At 34.2% G+C, this 18,124-nt stretch overlaps 2 protein-coding genes across 2 annotated transcripts; one reads left to right on the forward strand and one right to left on the reverse strand.

Annotated features, from left to right (window-relative positions):
- Positions 1-10,039: 10,039 nt before the first annotated feature.
- Positions 10,040-14,389, forward strand: LOC110698771 (UDP-glycosyltransferase 82A1-like). Its single transcript, XM_021876293.1, has 2 exons — positions 10,040-11,048; positions 13,392-14,389. The coding sequence occupies exons 1-2, from the start codon at positions 10,559-10,561 to the stop codon at positions 14,276-14,278; spliced, it is 1,377 nt and encodes a 458-aa protein (XP_021731985.1). The 5' UTR covers positions 10,040-10,558; the 3' UTR covers positions 14,279-14,389.
- Positions 14,390-15,135: 746 nt separating this feature from the next.
- Positions 15,136-18,106, reverse strand: LOC110698774. Its single transcript, XM_021876297.1, has 3 exons — positions 17,107-18,106; positions 15,834-16,019; positions 15,136-15,649 (listed from the first exon to the last, which is right to left on the reverse strand). Exons 1-3 carry the CDS (start codon positions 17,569-17,571, stop codon positions 15,368-15,370), a joined length of 933 nt encoding a protein of 310 aa, XP_021731989.1. The 5' UTR covers positions 17,572-18,106; the 3' UTR covers positions 15,136-15,367.
- Positions 18,107-18,124: the final 18 nt, after the last annotated feature.

The following is an 18,124-nucleotide window of genomic DNA, read 5'->3' on the forward strand; positions in this document are numbered from 1 at the left end:
CAGAAAGAATTAGCTGTAAATCGTAGGAAAAAGAAAAGAAAGAGGGTTTTAAATTTGAGAAAGAATGGCTTCGAGACAACGAATGTGGGAACATCATCTCCGAAGCCTGGAATCTTGATCCTGACAGCAGCGTAAAGTACAAAATTGAAGCTTGTTTTGTTAAGCTTCGGTCTTGGAGCTTCAAAAAATCAACTGATTTTGTCGAAGAAATTAAATTCCGCAAAGAGAGAATGAATGCCCTCATGTTGCTTGAACCCACTGCTGACAATATTGCAGAAATGAAAAAAATTGATTTGGAGATTGATGAGCTTGAAGGCAGAGAAGAAGAATATTGGGCACAACGAATTGAAGCCGTCAAGACTGGCTCCGTGATGGTGACAATAATACAACCTTTTTTCACAAGAAGGCTAAGCAGCGTCGACACAAGAATACTATAAAAGGGGTCTATGATGATGGTGGTAATTGGAGAAAGGATGAGAATGAGATAGAAGCTGTGTTTGAGAACTACTTCAAGCCACTTTTCTCTTCGACAGGTGGTAATGATACGCAACAGGTGCTTGACGCTGTTGATAATTGTGTCTCTGAGGACATGAATGTCGTGTTGATAGAGGAATATTCCAGAGAAGAAGTAACCTGTGCTCTCAAACAAATGCATCCTACGAAGGCCTCTGGTCTAGACGGTATGACTGTTCTTTTCTATAAGAAATTATGGAACTTTGTTGGTGATGATGTTGTTTCTTATGGGCTTGATATTTAGAACAATAATGCCCTGGTTGACAACATAAATCATACCCATATTGTTCTTATCCCTAAAAAGAAGCAATGTAATTTCACTAAAGGCTACCATCCAATCAGCTTGTATAATGTTTTATATAAGCTTGTGTCGAAAGTTCTCTCAAATAGGCTTAAAGTTATATTGTCGAATGTCATTAGTGAAAACCAAAGTGCCTTTGTGCCCGGAAGGTTGATTATGGATAATGTGCTTGTGGCATATGAGATGTTTCATTATCTACGGAAGAAGATAAAAATGGGGCTTGGGGTTTCAAAGTTATGAAACCTGATATGGGTAAAGCCTACAACAGAGTTGAATGGAGTTTTGTAGAGGGAATGATGATGAAATTGGGCTTCAACCATAATTTTGTGTCCCTTGCTTATCGTCGGTTTCGTACTCTATTCTTATTAATGGCTTTCCTTCTACGAATTTGTGCCTAGTAGAGGGTTACGTCAAGGGGATCCTATTTCTCCCTTTTTGTTCCTTATTTGTGCGGAGGGCTTATCTGCGTTCCTCCGAAAGGTTGAACAAAACGGAACAATTCATGGGGTGAAACTTGGAAGAAATGTCGATCCAATTTCCCACTTATTTTTGCCGATGATAGTTTGCTTTTACTACAGCAAATGAGACTGAGGCAGAGACGATCTTTGATATCCTTACTACATATGGAGCTAGTTTTGGGTCAGAAGATTAATTTGGAAAAATTGGAGGTATCCTTCAGTCGTAATGTTAGTGCCGATATGTAGGAAATGCTTCAATTGAAGTTGAACTTTACGAAAGTTGAGGGTTACGAGAAATATCTTGGTCTCCCTACTTACATAGGAAGATCCAAGAAAGTTGTTTTCCAAGTAATCTAAGATCGATTTTGGAGGAAAGTTAAGGGATGGAAAGAGCTATTTCTTTCGAGAGCGGGTAGGGAAGTGCTCTTAAAGTCAGTGGCTAAAGCAATTCCAACCTAAGCAATTCCGACCTATGCAATGCAGTGCTTTAAACTTCCGGAGTCCGTCGTCAACAACATAAATGCCGTGTGCCGTGATTTTTGGTGGGGCCAAAAGGATCGTGAGCGGAAATTGGTGATGATTAGCTGGGAAAAAATGTGTAGAGCGAAGAAGGATGGGGGACTCGGCCTTAGAGATATGAGAGCTGTCAACATGGCTTTGCTAGAAAAGCAATGTTGGAGACTTATTGAGAACCCATCCGCCCTGGCAGCTAGGGTCCTTAAGGGAAAATATTTCCCGCGTTCCTCTTTCTGGGAGGCAAAACTCCCCCCCTCAGCAAGTTATACATGGCGCTCCATCTTGAGTGCGAGGAACCTGATAAGTGAAGGATCGTGTTGGGTGATTGGTAATGGGCGATCTGTGAAAATTTGGGGTGATAAGTGGGTTAAAGGGTTTCCTAGCTCTCAACTCTCTTCATTACCTAGCTTTGATGAAATGAAAAATTCACTGGTTGCTGATTGGATTGTAACTGATGATGAAGGCTCGAAGTCTTGGCAATTAGGACAAGAATTATCTAAATGTGGGGTTCAAGCTATATGTAATATTCGTTTGCCTCAAAGTGAACTTGATGACTTTCTTCAATGGCATGGCACGAAGAATGGTGAATTTACTGTTCGTTCTGCATATCACTTCGAAGTCCAGAGAAGCAAGTATTATGCGGGGCCATCTCTCAGGTCTGATGATGATCACATATGGAAAAAGATTTGGGAAGCAAAAGTACCTCCAAAGGTGAAGTCTGTGATTTGGCGAGCGATGAAAAGAGGCCTACCTGTTTGTGAGGAGCTGTGCAATTGTGGAATGCAAATTGACCCTCTTTGCCCACGTTGTGGGAAGGAGAGGAAGTCTTTAATGCATATGGATGCCTTGTACCCTGTAAGTCAGCTAATTTGGAAGCTCTCACCCATGAGGCTTGATACGGTTCCCTGGGAAAATGCCTCAGCTCGTGACTGGTGTAGTGAAATGGTGAAAACACTTACTTAGGGAAAAAGCTGGGAGATATTTCTGATGTACTGGTGGAAAATTTGGGAGCTGCGTAATCTGTGGACTTTTGAGAGGAAGAAAATTGAAGTCTCGGTGGTATGTGCTAAGACTCTTAGTCTTTTGGGCGAATTTGAAGCAGCCACAGTGCGCGAGTCTATTGATCCTCCCCCTGTAGGCAACAATGGTAATTCAAGCTTAATATAGATGCAGCTCTGTCGAAAGAGGGGAAAATAGGATTGGGGATGCTTGGGCGTGATTATCTAGAGGATGTGCTGATGTCTGGGGGTAATTCCTTTGATGGTTCGACTGATGCTTGCCATGCGGAAGCCCAAGCTATGCTCTTTGGTCTTAGATATGCGTTTGATGTTGGTCTTAGGAGGTTGGTGGTTTCTTCGGACTGCCTACATCTCATCAACTTGCTGCTTTCAAATAAGAGAGAGAGAACTGCTACCCAACTTGTTGTGGATGATATTCTTAGTATTGCTAGTTTATGTGATTTTTGTTGTTTTTCTTTTCAATCGAGACTTTGTTATAAGGTAGCTCATCCCTTAGCTAATCATTTTTCTTCACTTTGCTTGAGGAGCAGCTGTGGATGGAGGACTGCCCATCTGTTTCTTTACCCTTTGTCACCTTTGACAAAGTGGCTATTATGATATAATCTATATGCTTTGGATTTTGTCGAATATATATATATATATAGGGGAGGGATCATGTGAGAACCAAGGCTTATATGAGAACCCCCTTAAAATAAGAACCAATCTTGCACCATCAATTATAAGATTATGGATGGCTGAGATTAATTATCACTTTCCCATGCATTTTCTTGGGAACACGCATTTCAGTCATTGGTACATGATTTTTAATTTTCTTGGGAACACGCATTTCAGTCATTGGTATATTTCACACATATGGTATGGAACAATGTATAATATTTATGGGACAATAGTTCTTATTTCTGGAACAATATAAATAATATTCGAATGAAATATTATATGAAACATCAATGATTTTTACGTATAAAACAATATCATTAGTATATGAAACAATATATATATTTTATGGAACATAAATAGTATAAAATGAAACATAAGGTATGTTTTTTGAAACATCAATAAGGTATAAGAAATCACAGTAAACCTAGTTCATATAGAGCCCAACTATATGAAACAAGCAATAATATATATGAAACATTAATATTATAAATTGAAACACTTGATATATTTTACGAAACATCATTAACGTACACCAACTACACATAATGGATGGCTGAGATTAATTATCACTTTCCCATGCATTTTCTTGGGAACACGCATTTCAGTCATTGGTACATGCTTTTTAATTTTCTTGGGAACATGCATTTCAGTCATTGGTATATTTCACACATATGGTATGGAACAATGTATAATATTTATGGGACAATAGTTCTTATTTCTGGAACAATATAAATAATATTCGAATGAAATATTATATGAAACATCAATGATTTTTATGTATAAAACAATATCATTAGTATATGAAACAATACATATATTTTATGGAACATAAATAGTATAAAATGAAACATAAGGTATGTTTTTTGAAACATCAATAAGGTATAAGAAATCACAGTAAACCTAGTTTATATAGAGCCCAACTATATGAAACAAGCAATAATATATATGAAACATTAATATTATAAATTGAAACACTTGATATATTTTACGAAACATCATTAACGTACACCAACTACACATAATGGATGGCTGAGATTAATTATCACTTTCCCATGCATTTTCTTGGGAACACGCATTTCAGTCATTGATACATGCTTTTTAATTTTCTTGGGAACATGCATTTCAGTCATTGGTACATTTCACACATATGGTGTGGAACAATGTATAATATTTATGGGACAATAGTTCTTATTTCTGGAACAATATAAATAATATTCGAATGAAATATTATATGAAACATCAATGATTTTTATGTATAAAACAATATCATTAGTATATGAAACAACACATATATTTTATGGAACATAAGCACTATAACATGAAACATAAGGTATATTTTTTGAAACATCAGATAAGGTATAAGAAATCACAGTACACCTAGTTCATATAGAGCCCAACTGTATGAAACAAACAATAATATATATGAAACATTAATATTATAAATTGAAACACTTGATATATTTTACGAAACATCATTAACGACGTACACTTCAACTACATTTTAACGTAACGTGTTTCAATGCAATAAATAATAAAAAGCATGTAATAATGACAGCTTTTGGCAGATTTTGTGTCTCAATGCACAAAAATTAAAAAAAAAATACAAACAATCATTACAATTAATGAAGGTGGCCCACGTGAATTCCCACTAATGAAACAATAAATCTGAACCATTCATCTAATAAAAATGAATGGTGTTAGATGAGTTCTCATTTTAAAATGGTTCTCACCTAAGCCATGGGTTCTCACATGATCCCATTTCTATATATATATATATATATATATATATATATATATATATATATATATATATATATATATATAAATTTAAACGTAATAAATCACGATTTTTCTCACTAGATAATTTGTGCTAATTCAAATGAAGAACATGATATTATATTCTATTTACATGTTATACTATGTACTTTATAATGTAGCTAAAATATAAAGCATGTTATAAGATGTTAACTATAGCTTTAGTAATTTTCCTTCATTAATACTCCTTCCGTCCTTATTTTTTTCCCCCATTGTAAATATATGGGTCAAACTTCAAATACATTGACTATAAATAACTATTAATCAATACGAGATAATACATTTATGTGGGGTCTTGTTAGATTTGTCTCATTGTATATTTTATTAATATCAAGTTTTTATAATTTTTACGCATATGAAAATGGAGTTATATGTATTATAAGACACGTCTTGAAAACCGTGAAAAGTCAAATAAGACAAAGAATAGGGACGAATGGAGCATAAAGTAATTGAAAAATTAATAAAGAGCAAAAGACTCAAGCTCGTACAATCAGTTTTGACATTGTAGGAGGACAAATAAGTTGTTAGGGAAAAGATGAGACAAAATTGAAGTGACTAACATACAATTTTTATTTTTATATATCAGGTAGGAAATTGTGTAACTAGTTAATTTAATCATTAAAATATTTTATGAAAAGTTGAAAACATACAATCCATCTACCTTTTTCGAGTCTTTCTCTTGAAAGAAAGAAAAAAATAAAATAATGTCACTAACAATTTTGGCGGAAAGTATTTTATATGAGAATTGATTGGAAGCCGATACATGGACAATAATAATGTCAGCAATTATTACATTAGAAGAATCAATTTTAACTTAATAAAAGCCTATCTAAATCTTTTGGTAAACAGTTCTTATAAGTTCACCAACAACAGATGCACCCTAATTTATTATATTTGCATGACTTTCAATTTTTTTTATAAAAAGATTATTGGGCGTATATGCATAATAATTGATAAGTTCAAATAAGTTTAGAAAATACTAGTGATTGTCGAGTTTCATATAAGCTCTCATGAGTGAAAATCAAATGAACCTAGCAAATTCGATTTTTTTATAAACTTGTTTGAACTTATTAACTTTTTTATGAAATTATTTTTTCTAAACTAAATTGAAAAAAGGTAAGCATATGCCGAGCATAATTGTTAAGTTGATGATTACATCTCATTGGAGGAGAATTCTCTAATATTTCGTATAATATAGCATGTTAATATTATTGTGTTTTATTCTCTCAAGATGAGTTTTGAGAATTTGGTCATATAACCGATCTAAAATGTCGAATGAATCCGCATTCATGAAAAAAGTTCCACCTTCGACATTCTTGCCTATCGTCTTGGTGATTTAAATGGGGCCTTCTTACTGTTTTTAACGAGTCTAATGACTTATCTTGTAAAGAACTTAGTTGTTCGAGTAGAATATTCATCATTTTGTGTTTCTTGCAACGCTTTTTAATACAGAGTATGCAACATTTTGTCCTTCACAAATGCTATAGTGAAATCTACCAAAATTCTTCTAATATACTACTCCAATATGTAATTTTTAAGATAGGCTTTAATGCTCATAGTGGAATTTGATCTAAACCATTTATCAATAGGCCAAATTTTAATTGTACTTTTGTCACATGACAATCAAGTTCTAGAATAAAATCTATACTACTCCATAGTACATTAATTATTAGTTAGAAATTTCTAATGATTAAGTAGAACTAATTAAAGGGATCCCTTAATATAATCCCATAAGATGGTTATAGTTAGGTAAAAATAAACCAAGAAGGGTCATTGTCAGCTGAGATATTTATGAAATAGTAATGAAAATTTTTATAGTTCTTATAATTTCATGTGCTCATGTGCCTAATTTGATCGTGTTCACACATCTCTTTTTATTTTATTTTTATTTTAATTTTTGTGTTGTGTAAATGCCGAGTTGAAGAAACGTTTCCTACAATCCTACATAATTAAGTTTAGTTGGCATCTCTAGTTCTCTACTATTGTATTGTACTTGTATTAAGTATTGAGCCAAACTAATAATGTTCATAAATATGAAACATGAGAATTAATTACAACTTTCCAACCATTGGAAATGTAACCACATAACGGACAGCAACTTAATGTCATTGCGACACACTTGCACTGTTGCACACTAGTAGATCGAGTGCTAAGCCAGAATCGTAATCCCTCCTTAGAGTGATTACTATGTGACTTTGAGTTTCACGAGTGAAGATAGGCTTCCTCACACCCTCCTTAGCACAAGCAAACACCACTCTCACCATATCCCCCATCGAAGAATAACAACAAGCAAGAAAATTGAAAGAAACAGAGAAGACAGAGCAAGAGAGAGAATTACCTGAGACAAATTCAAACTTGCGACAAAGAGTGAAGTGATTTGATTGAAGCTTGCGCACTCAATAAATTGTTAGGTTTTGCGGTGTCCGACACCGTGCGGAAACAAAACCCAATAACTAGATCGCATGCATAATAATTATGACATAAATAAAAGCATGCAAAATAAGCATAAACATAAGAGAAGAGAGAGAAAGAATACTCATCCTTGTAGCGTGCTTCGCTCAACCGTTGAGCTCTGACTTGAAAGCTTCAAGTTCCGCAAGTGCGAGAACCTCCAACGACTCACACCCTCGTTACCGAACCGTAACCGGTCCCTACCTTGAAGCTTAGTCGAGGCTAGACCAAAACAACTTAGAGTTTACAAACAAAGGTTTTCTCTCTTATGGAGATCCCTTAAAGTTCACCAATTCAAGTGAAAATCCCAATACTCAATGATGGGTATTTATAGGGAATTCTCCCCAAGAATTCCCATCATCTTTCAATGTGGGATAGTTGGTAAAAAGCAAAAATAAGATTTAATTAATACCAAATTAAATTAAAATGCCACAACAATCACCAAACGACAAGTGTCACATGGAGAGCAAGGGGTTAGGTGAGGACTACAAGGGGAGGACCACCTTCCCCTTGCTCCCCAAGCAAAACCACAAAACGGCTCCCACACACTCGGCCTATCGCAGCGTGCCAGCTGGCGTGGCCTGCCTTGGGCGCCAAGGCTGCCTCGCTGGCGACCTAGCCCCTTGGCCGGGCCTGCTAGCTGGTCGCTCGCACGCTTGGACGCTCGGCCCAGATAGCTACTCATGCTTGTGGGCTATTAGGCGTATGTTGTTAACATGCTAGCACGCCTCGCGCTCCAATGATGCTGGCCTGCTACGCCAACTAGCTAGCGATGCTAGCTAGCTCGACATGCTGCGGCTGGGCTTGCGGCCATGCCTCACATGTTGGCAGCCTTTGCTAGCCATATTGCCCTAGCTATCGGATGGCTCTGCCATTCCGAGGCTAGGGCTATAAGTTGTGACTTGTTGTTTGGCTGATTTTTCCATCTCGTCGATTCCTAAATTTGACTCGACTTACGACGCTCGGCTACGACGCTCTAAGCTCGGAATCCGACGTCTTTGTTCGTAAAATTTCTATTGACTCATATAATCCTTCGGATTAATTCGTCGCTTCGGTTCGGTTACACGATTGGGTGTGACCCGAAGGGTTCAGTCAAGATTAAGCTGTAATATTAATTATTCATTAATATTACTGATCGAAAGCGGCCTCTAGTTAGGCATTCCGATCACTTGAGCTCACTGAATAATTAGCTTTCTAATTAATTCCGTACCCTCTATCGGAATAATACACTTTTTCGAAGGACACCAATCCTTTCATAAATACCCCAAGTAAAGCAAACCGCCAGTTGCGATTCTCAAGGCACCTGCCTTAAAACCGCTTCCCCACTCTTAATTTTGTTAACCGTTGAGAAACTTCCAATTTTTAAAAGATATGTATCAACGACACTTTTGGTAATTTCTATCTTCAAATGCTTGAACATAAAAATTAGGGGCAATTGTTGGGCCCATAATCCCAAGGAGCCCAAAAGATATAAGGCACGGTCATAAGATCCAAGAGCAAGCCAAATAAATAGGAGATCAATTCAAAACGGCTTGATTAGCATAAGTATGGCAAAAAGATCAATTAACCAATCAGCAGGGAAAGCATGCCAAAAATACACAAGGCACGCAAGGAAAGAAGAATAAACAACGAAGATATTTCCTCTTTGAAATTATTCTGAAAATACATGTGACACCCTAGAATTCCCTAGGTATAAATAGCTGAGAACATATGTAATAGCCTCATACGCACATTCATACATTAATACTCAAATATATATGCAAGTTACTTACAAATGCTATGTCTATTCTAATCAAGGAGATTGTCCTTACTCAGTATTGCCTTTCTAACTTTTATTCCTTTAACTAATTTGCTCGTTCTTTATTATATTATTGCTCTTGGTTATTGTGATTGATATTGCAAGCTTGATTATTATAACCCCTCAAACCTTAAGCAAATTCCTAGACCCACCCTACTAAGATTTGCCTAAACAACAACTATAATAAAGATAAAGATTTATCTTTATTTATTTATTTTTTTTATTTTACATTTTATGACTTCATGACATAGTTATTTTTTTTTTTTTCATTTGATTGAATTTGTCACATACTTGTATGGAGTATAAATTATTGTTAGGTTCTTCAAAATATATAGATCATACGCAATAAAAGGTACAACTTATTACTTGTATTAATTAAAATAATGTTTATTATTTCAAAATATATACTTGGTATATTGATTCCAGCACAATGATAGGTACGTAATGAATATGATTGATCCACATATTTGATTTTTTTTTTTAAGGGAAATATTTGAATATTTTATATCTCTTATTATCATATTTTAGTTTTTTTCCTCCAGATCAAATAATACAACCCTATTTTCGACAATCTTTCCTGATGACCATTGACCAATAAAAAAATTATTGCATTGGGTGGGAGTCTGGTATATATACACATTAGCATTAGCTATTCATCTTAATTAAAGGTCATCAACTAACCTAAAAAGGAGTTTACCCTACAACATAAATTTATATCCCCTACAATCTCAACCTAAGTTTTCCAGCTTTAATTCCCATCTAATTTCCACAATTCCGTGTGCTTTGCGTCTTTGCAACATCCACAGTTCTTTTTATAAATACCCACGTGCCTTTTTACCTTCAATTCATACAACAACTTGCTACATTCTTTTAATTATATTATATTATATTATAAATTTATACAAGTATAAGATTTTCATGTTGATAATCTCTCTAGAATATAAGCACCAAAAATCACAAACATATTAGACCCAAAACCATCCTAAAAAACCATATAGTATATATCAAAATAATATAATTTCTTTACAATATGGTTTATGATGAGCCAAAAAAGAAAATGATCATATTAGTACCATATCCAGCACAAGGGCATGTAACGCCCATGCTAAAACTAGCCTCATCCTTGTCAACCTTTGGGTTTCGACCATTGGTGGTGTTGCCGGAGTTCATACACCGGTTGATTTTCAACAAAGTCAACGCCGCCACCAAGGGTGGGATCGTGTGTGTATCGATCCCAGACGGGTTGGATGATGAGAGTAAGTCACGCGATTTCTTTAATATTGAGAAAGCAATGGAGGATCACATGCCGCCTTATATGGAGCGACTAATTCGTAAGACTAATAATAATGGTGGTGAAAATATAGCATGCATGGTTGTTGATCTACTAGCTTCTTGGGCTTTTGATGTTGGGACTAAATGTGGTGTTGCTGTTGCTGGGTTTTGGCCTGCGATGTTGGCTACTTATTCTTTGATATCCTCCATTCCTGAGTTAGTTCAAAGAGGTCTCATCTCTGAGTATGGTAAATTTTTCGTTTCTTAATAGTTGCAACATTTTGAGGTTTAATTTGTATCATTCACACACGCATTTAAATTTGACTATATTTTATGGTTTATATTGATGACTGTTATGAAGGAAACATAGTTTTATTTGGGTTCCACTCAATATAACTTTCAAAAGATTGTTTGTTAATTTAATACTCGTACTTTGTATTTCATAACTTAAAGACTTAAAATTATGCATAAAATAACGTCAAAGTGTAACTTGTATTAGAATGGAATGAAATATTACTAATAAACAATTGCTCCTATAAAACTAGTTGTCATGTTATTATTAGAAGTTCTAATTTGAATTAGTAACGTCAATCAAATTTAGATACAGTAGGTAATCTTTATGTAATCAAAGAGAATCATAAAGGTACATGTTTCATTCTTTATGTTCATATCTTTTTTTGTCATCTCGATCGCAATCACGCATGCAAAAGTGTAATGGGAGGTGATAGTAGCAACTAGCAATAGATCAGTAAAAGCCTAGAATAAAGGTATGTTCCATTTTATTTTATTATTATCTTCGGGAAAGAACTACGGAGCAATTTGTGATTGTGTAATTTGTGATTGTGTAATTACTCTGTTCTACTTCGTATATATTTATACTTTCTCCGTCCCATAATATAGTTCCTGTTTTCTTATTTTGGAGATTCAAAATATTATTTCTGTAACTATTTTTGGATAATATGTAAAGACTATTATACCCTTATTTTTTTTACTTTTCATTGAACTTCCTAATTTACCTTTAAATTATCTACTTGTATTTTACTTTTTTCCACTTTCTCTCTCTAACTTTTGTCTATAATTGAACTTTTCACTTTTTTTCCCTTAAATTATCCACTTGCCTTGTACTTTTGTCTAACTTTTTTCCACTTTTAATGTACTTTTTCCACTTCTCCACCCATTTCTTAAATACCGTGAAAAAAAATAATAGAAACTATATTATGGGACGAAGGGAGTATTTATTTATTTATTTTTTAATTATTATTAAGCCCTATCTCTTCAAAGTTAGTGAGCCATAGTCTTTCCTATCTCTCAAAGTTAGTGAGCCCTAGTCCACTTCTCCACCCATTTCTTAAATACCGTGAAAAAAAATAATAGAAACTATATTATGGGACGAAGGAAGTATTTTTTTTATTTATTTTTTAATTATTATTAAGCCCTATCACTTCAAAGTTAGTGAGCCATAGTCTTTCCTATCTCTCAAAGTTAGTGAGCCCTAAGTTTTATCATCATTATACATAAAAAAAAATAAATAAATAAAGTATACACGTGGATCTATACGTCTATACATTGAGAGTGAGGGATATCTAAGGTAGTTAGAGCTCCCTATCGATTCTAGGTGATTTGGAATCGATTCTCATCACTCGCCCTATGAGATTCTCTAAACACCAAATAAAAAAAAAAATAAAAAAAAAAGAAATGGAAGAAATAGATTGATTGTTGAAAAAATAGGAGAAGAATAAATAGTTGATTATACTAAAATGTTGCTGTCACCATATTAATACTCCGTACAAAAATAATTAAATATTCTGCCGTCTGTTTTCCCACGCAATTAAGGTATATCATCTACTGTAAGAAGGAAAATCTACTTATTTAAGACCAGATCTTTCCATGCATGTTGACATGTTGATCCAAATTATTTTTTAAAGCTGTGCCACGTTGTAGCCACGTAGATTATAAAATATAATTATATATTTTAACAATAAAATAGGGTGATGTTAATGTTAACAAACCAAAATTTTTTATACATTCTCAAGTCAATAAGTCAACTTGCAATAAAATACCATTGATTAATCATATTTCATATCAATTGAATTAAAATAATATGTACATTAATCAACCCATGTTCTCAATCGTGTTTAAGTAGTGTTTCCTCTTCTGATCTTCATTTACAAATGTCCAAACTGAATGTTATCGCTCTTGTTATATGGTAATTTTAAATGTATGCTTGGCTATTAGTTATCACTTTCTCCGTTTTATAATAAATTCACGTGAAATTATAAATGCCATTATCATTAACATTTATAGAAATTGGTAGTTTAAATGTTAGAAAAGACATTATGTTGAATTCGTTTCAATACAAAGTGTTAATGATAATGGCAATGGAAAAATTCAAATTTGAGACTCTAATCATCAACTTAACTTTTGGTCGAGTTGGTTTTCTAACACAGGATCAGAGCCACCGTGGCAATATATACAAGGGCACGAGTTTAAATTTTATCTACTCCTTTTCAAAGTAGAGACTTTTCTAAACAAAAGTAGTGTCTACCACATAATGTCATATTAACATGAAATATCGTACTCAAAATTTGTAGGGCTCCCACAATTTCATGGACCAATATCATTTCAACATGATCAACCACTTCTTAAGAGTGAAGATTTGCCATGGTTAATCGGAACTCAAGCTGCTAAAAAGGCAAGATTTAAGTTTTGGGCCAAAACCATGGACCGGTCCAGATCTCTCAGGTGGATCCTTGTCAACTCCTTTCCAAACGAGTCACAAAAAGTATGGGCGAAAAATCCGGAGTACAGCCCAACTACTTATTCAATCGGCCCATTAGGAAGTAATGGACTGAGTGAAAGCCTAACTTTTTGGGAAGCAGATGGAAGCTGTTTGGGCTGGCTTGAGCAACAAGAGCCCAACTCAGTGATATACATATCATTTGGAAGTTGGGTTAGCCCAATTGGCGAAGCAAAGGTGAGAAATTTGGCATTAGCATTGGAAGAGTTAAAAAGCCCAATTGTTTGGGTTCTTGGGCCTGAATGGAGAGATGGGCTGCCCAAAGGGTACATAGAAAGATTAGGTAAACAAGGGAAGATAGTTGCATGGGCACCACAACTTGAAGTACTGCAACATAAGGCAGTTGGGTGTTACCTCACACATTGTGGATGGAATTCTACTATGGAAGCTATACAAGGTAAGAAATGCCTCTTGTGTTTTCCGGTAGCCGGCGATCAATCTTTGAATTGTGAATACATCGTTAATGTGTGGAAAATCGGGGTAAAGATGAATGGGTTTAGTGTAAAGGATGTTAGTGATGGCGTCAAAAGGGTGATGGAGGATCGAGAGATGAAGAAGAGAATCGAGGCTTTGAACATGAGGGTCATGGGGGAGAAGGCAAGCTTGGAAGTTAAAGATAATTTGTTTGGTTTCATGAATGATCTTAAAAGACCGATCAATGCATTGCAATTTAATTTATGACAAATTATACTGTAAGGAAAGCTTGTGAAGTTTGTGAACTATTACCTTTCACTTGTTAATTTTGTTAATAACTATCTTTAAATTTTTATTAGTTTTTCTTTAAACAACTACGGATTACTTCTTTTTTTTTTTACTTAGAAAAATGCACTTTAATAATCCCAATTATTGACAATTTACTTCTAATAATCCCAACTAAGGTTTAAAAATTTGGACTAATCACGTGTCGACACGTGTCATGATTACCTGTTATAACAGGTCATTGACTGGTTGGGACTGCTGGAGTGCTAGAGGCAAACTCATAGCATAGTCGAAATTATTAGATAATAAACCTTAGTTGAAATTATTAAAAGTAAATCGTCAATAGTTGATATTATTAAAGTGTATTTTTTCTTTTATTTAACAATACTTAATAAAAATATTGACCCACAACTCTCTATGATTCCAATCACCCACCATTAGCTTACAATGGCTTAATTCACTCTACAATTAAAAAAAATTAGATATCAACAAGTAAAAATATCATTAAAATTTTGTGATTTGGGATTTAGGTATATAAATTTGAAAATTTTCAAATTACTTCTTTAATTTTGTAAAGCATGTACCATTTTTTCATCTTTGGATAATGCACCTTATCAAGGAGTGGTCAGGAAGAAAGACTATCAAAGAACCACCAAATATATACACTTAATGCTCTACAATCAAGGGTGTAGACGTGTAGTCGCATTCAAAAACCAAATTCTAAGCATCTAGTAGTTATGATAATTATGTTTGTGATGGTATAAATAGCTATACTCTCTCCGTTTTTTTTAATGACTTGTTCACAAACAATATCACATCTCGACGATCATTTTCGCATGTAAAGCTTCACAAACAATATCTTCTTTTATTCATTTGCCAATCATATAACAAAGAGTCAAAAATTAAATAAGTTGTAATCTAAATTAGAAAAGAAAAGAAAAGAAAATTAAAAAGAGAACTTTTGAATACACAAGACATCTAGCTAGTTATCTACATACAAATATCACTATATACACTTCCCAAAACTATGACAAATTGGCAACTCTTGCATTACCCAAATTAAGCATTTGATCAAAAGTATGAACAAGTATTCTTCCTAAATTTGATAGTCTTGGTGTTTAGATAATCGACTGTAACGTTGCAGGATACGTGCAAACGATGCCTCGTTCTCACTAGCTTCCCTACGACATAACCTCGAGAATGGATCTCCGTTTCTAGAATGAACGGAACCTGGCCACCATGCTCATTAGAGACATCTACACTTGATCCAGCACCATACAACGGTACCTTGTCTCCATATACTGTAATTGAAGTAGTCCTTCGACTCTTTCTTGGCTGATAGTGTTTCAGTAACTGCAATTTTGCACAATCATTCATCAGTTATTGTCATGATCACAACTTCACAAGTATTATTCATAATTGTCGCTGTCCCTAAATAATAGGCTACATTTCTTTATCAGGTCGTGATAAATTTGAATTGACTATAATAATAACTGGTAAAAATTAGTACTGCTATATGTAGTAACAGAATACTGACCTGACCAGTAGCAACTGTAATCTCCGAATAGAGAAGAGCAATGGGAGTTGAACTAACATGGATGCCGAAAAATGTAGCAGGATTGTGTATGCCTAGTTTCAGTGAGCCATTGAACGTCATTACTCTCGTAGGTACACCGGAGAAATCCGTTGCCTCTGATACAGAGAAGTAGTGTACTGCTAAGCTCTGCCAAGAAACCAACCAAGCCAAATTCAGTACAATATTAGCTTGCATACAAGTAATTGAAGACATCTAATTCAATAATTTAGCATATAAATACACTGATCAAATATTTTAACACCCTAAACATGGTCCGGAGCTTAGCTCTTTTGTCATTTCCTTTGATCATGTAGTCGTTGTATGTTTCCTTGTCTAAGTGGTAATTAACGAATATTTGCACAACACTACATCATAGGTGTTGTGGTCTGAATTTTTAAAGGTCTAATCTGGTATGGTCTAATTTAGTCCGTATGGTATTTGTATGTTAAGAACAATTTTATCAAGTTGGTATTGTACACTAAACAAATATAAATTCTTACTAATTTATTATATTTAGTGAACCTTTATTTTTAAGGTATATTGACTATGGTCTTAGCAAAAATTGACTACTAAAATCAATATCAATTGTAAAGTGTTACTCTCCCAATCTCCTTTTACTTGCTTCTGATTAATTTTATGAAAGTTTTATGAGTTACATGATATAGATATTTATAAAACGTTTGTAAATAATGATTCTTTTTCTTTTATTTTGAATATTATAATGAGTTTATCACACTTTTTCCCCTGTTTTCTTGTGTCAAAAAGGAGTTTAATGATTGGCCATAGATTTATTTCATTTATAACACAATCTCCTGGCACATAATCTAATGATGAGATTTAATTACATAAGTTGAAGAAATCAATAAAAGCAACTTAAAACCACGATTATCCTAACCACTCTTAACGACCATGTTTAAGTTATTTTGAATAACTAATTATCCTTTTACATTTTTAATCTCTTTTCAAAAACCGTGTTTTGAAAGAATGTGTTTTTAAACTCAAAGTCTACCAAAGAAGTATTAACCATCTAATAATTACTTAATTAGTTAACAACCTAATAAAGTGAATACTAAACCAAATTTAAGCTAGTGGATAATATTGAGATTAATAAATTAACAAAAACAAAGAACCATACAAGTGTCCTTTGCTAGCAACAAAAAACTAATTAACATAGTACATATCAATTTATGAGCAAGACAATTAGTAGTAAGAGACAAGAAAATAAACAAATTACCTTCAAAGTGACTTGAGTTTTAAAAGGTCTACTAGCACCCCAAATGATCAAGCAAAACAAAGTAAACAACACAACAAAGCTAAACACCCCAATTAAGGCTTGAACCCTTCTTGACAACCCTTTCTCATCAACACCATCATAGTTACCTTCTTCAAGAATCACATTACATTCAGGCCACCCTTTCTCATTCCTCCTTCGGCTTCCTTTTAGCCCCGAGGAAGACCGAAACACACCCGAAAACCGGCTTGCGGATGAGTTCCTTGAATGCCTACCCATGGAAGGATGTAAAGGGGACTCCATAGGACTATTGTACATAGGAGTTGCTTGTAATGAAGCTGACTTGTTATCCCCATCATGTGAGTCTCTTGATGGACTTTGTACATAGTATATTGGCCTTTTTGGTGATCTTGAAGGTGATGATGGTGCTGAACTTGTTAAATCTGACTCTGATTTTGTGTGTATCATCTTTGTATTTTGAGAAATAATGTGAGAGGTGATGAAAAAAAAAGCAGGGGAATTTAATAAGGGAGGAGGGGATGGAGTTTGTATTTTTGGTGGAGGGAGGGACCAATAACAAGTGAAGCAAGTGTTGCGGGTCGCGTTTTATTATATACTCTCTTCGTTATAACCATTCACACAAGATTTTATGCAAGTAAAAAATTAGAAAGAACAAAATAGATGAGTGAATATGTGGCCCAACTAAAGAGAAAAAGTTCATAGAAAATTTGTTAAACAGGGAAATGGGGTATGTAAATTGGAAACCCTATATGGAAAATTCCGAGTAAATTGAGACGAAGGGAATTTTAAAAAATAAATGAATGAGCGGCTATGTGGCTCAATTTTAGAGTAAACGTAGAGAAAAAAATTGTTAAATAGGGAAATGAGGTATGTAAATTGAAAATCCTATATGGAAAAATTACGAGTAAAATAAGACAAACAGAAGGAATTAAATACACATTTACAAATAATAAAAATTGAAAGATGGCCAACAGAAAAATATGCTGTAGTAGGTGACAAG

This window comes from Chenopodium quinoa, unplaced genomic scaffold (assembly GCF_001683475.1).
Source record: "Chenopodium quinoa cultivar QQ74 unplaced genomic scaffold, ASM168347v1, whole genome shotgun sequence".
In the NCBI taxonomy this organism is placed as follows: Eukaryota; Viridiplantae; Streptophyta; class Magnoliopsida; order Caryophyllales; family Amaranthaceae; genus Chenopodium; species Chenopodium quinoa.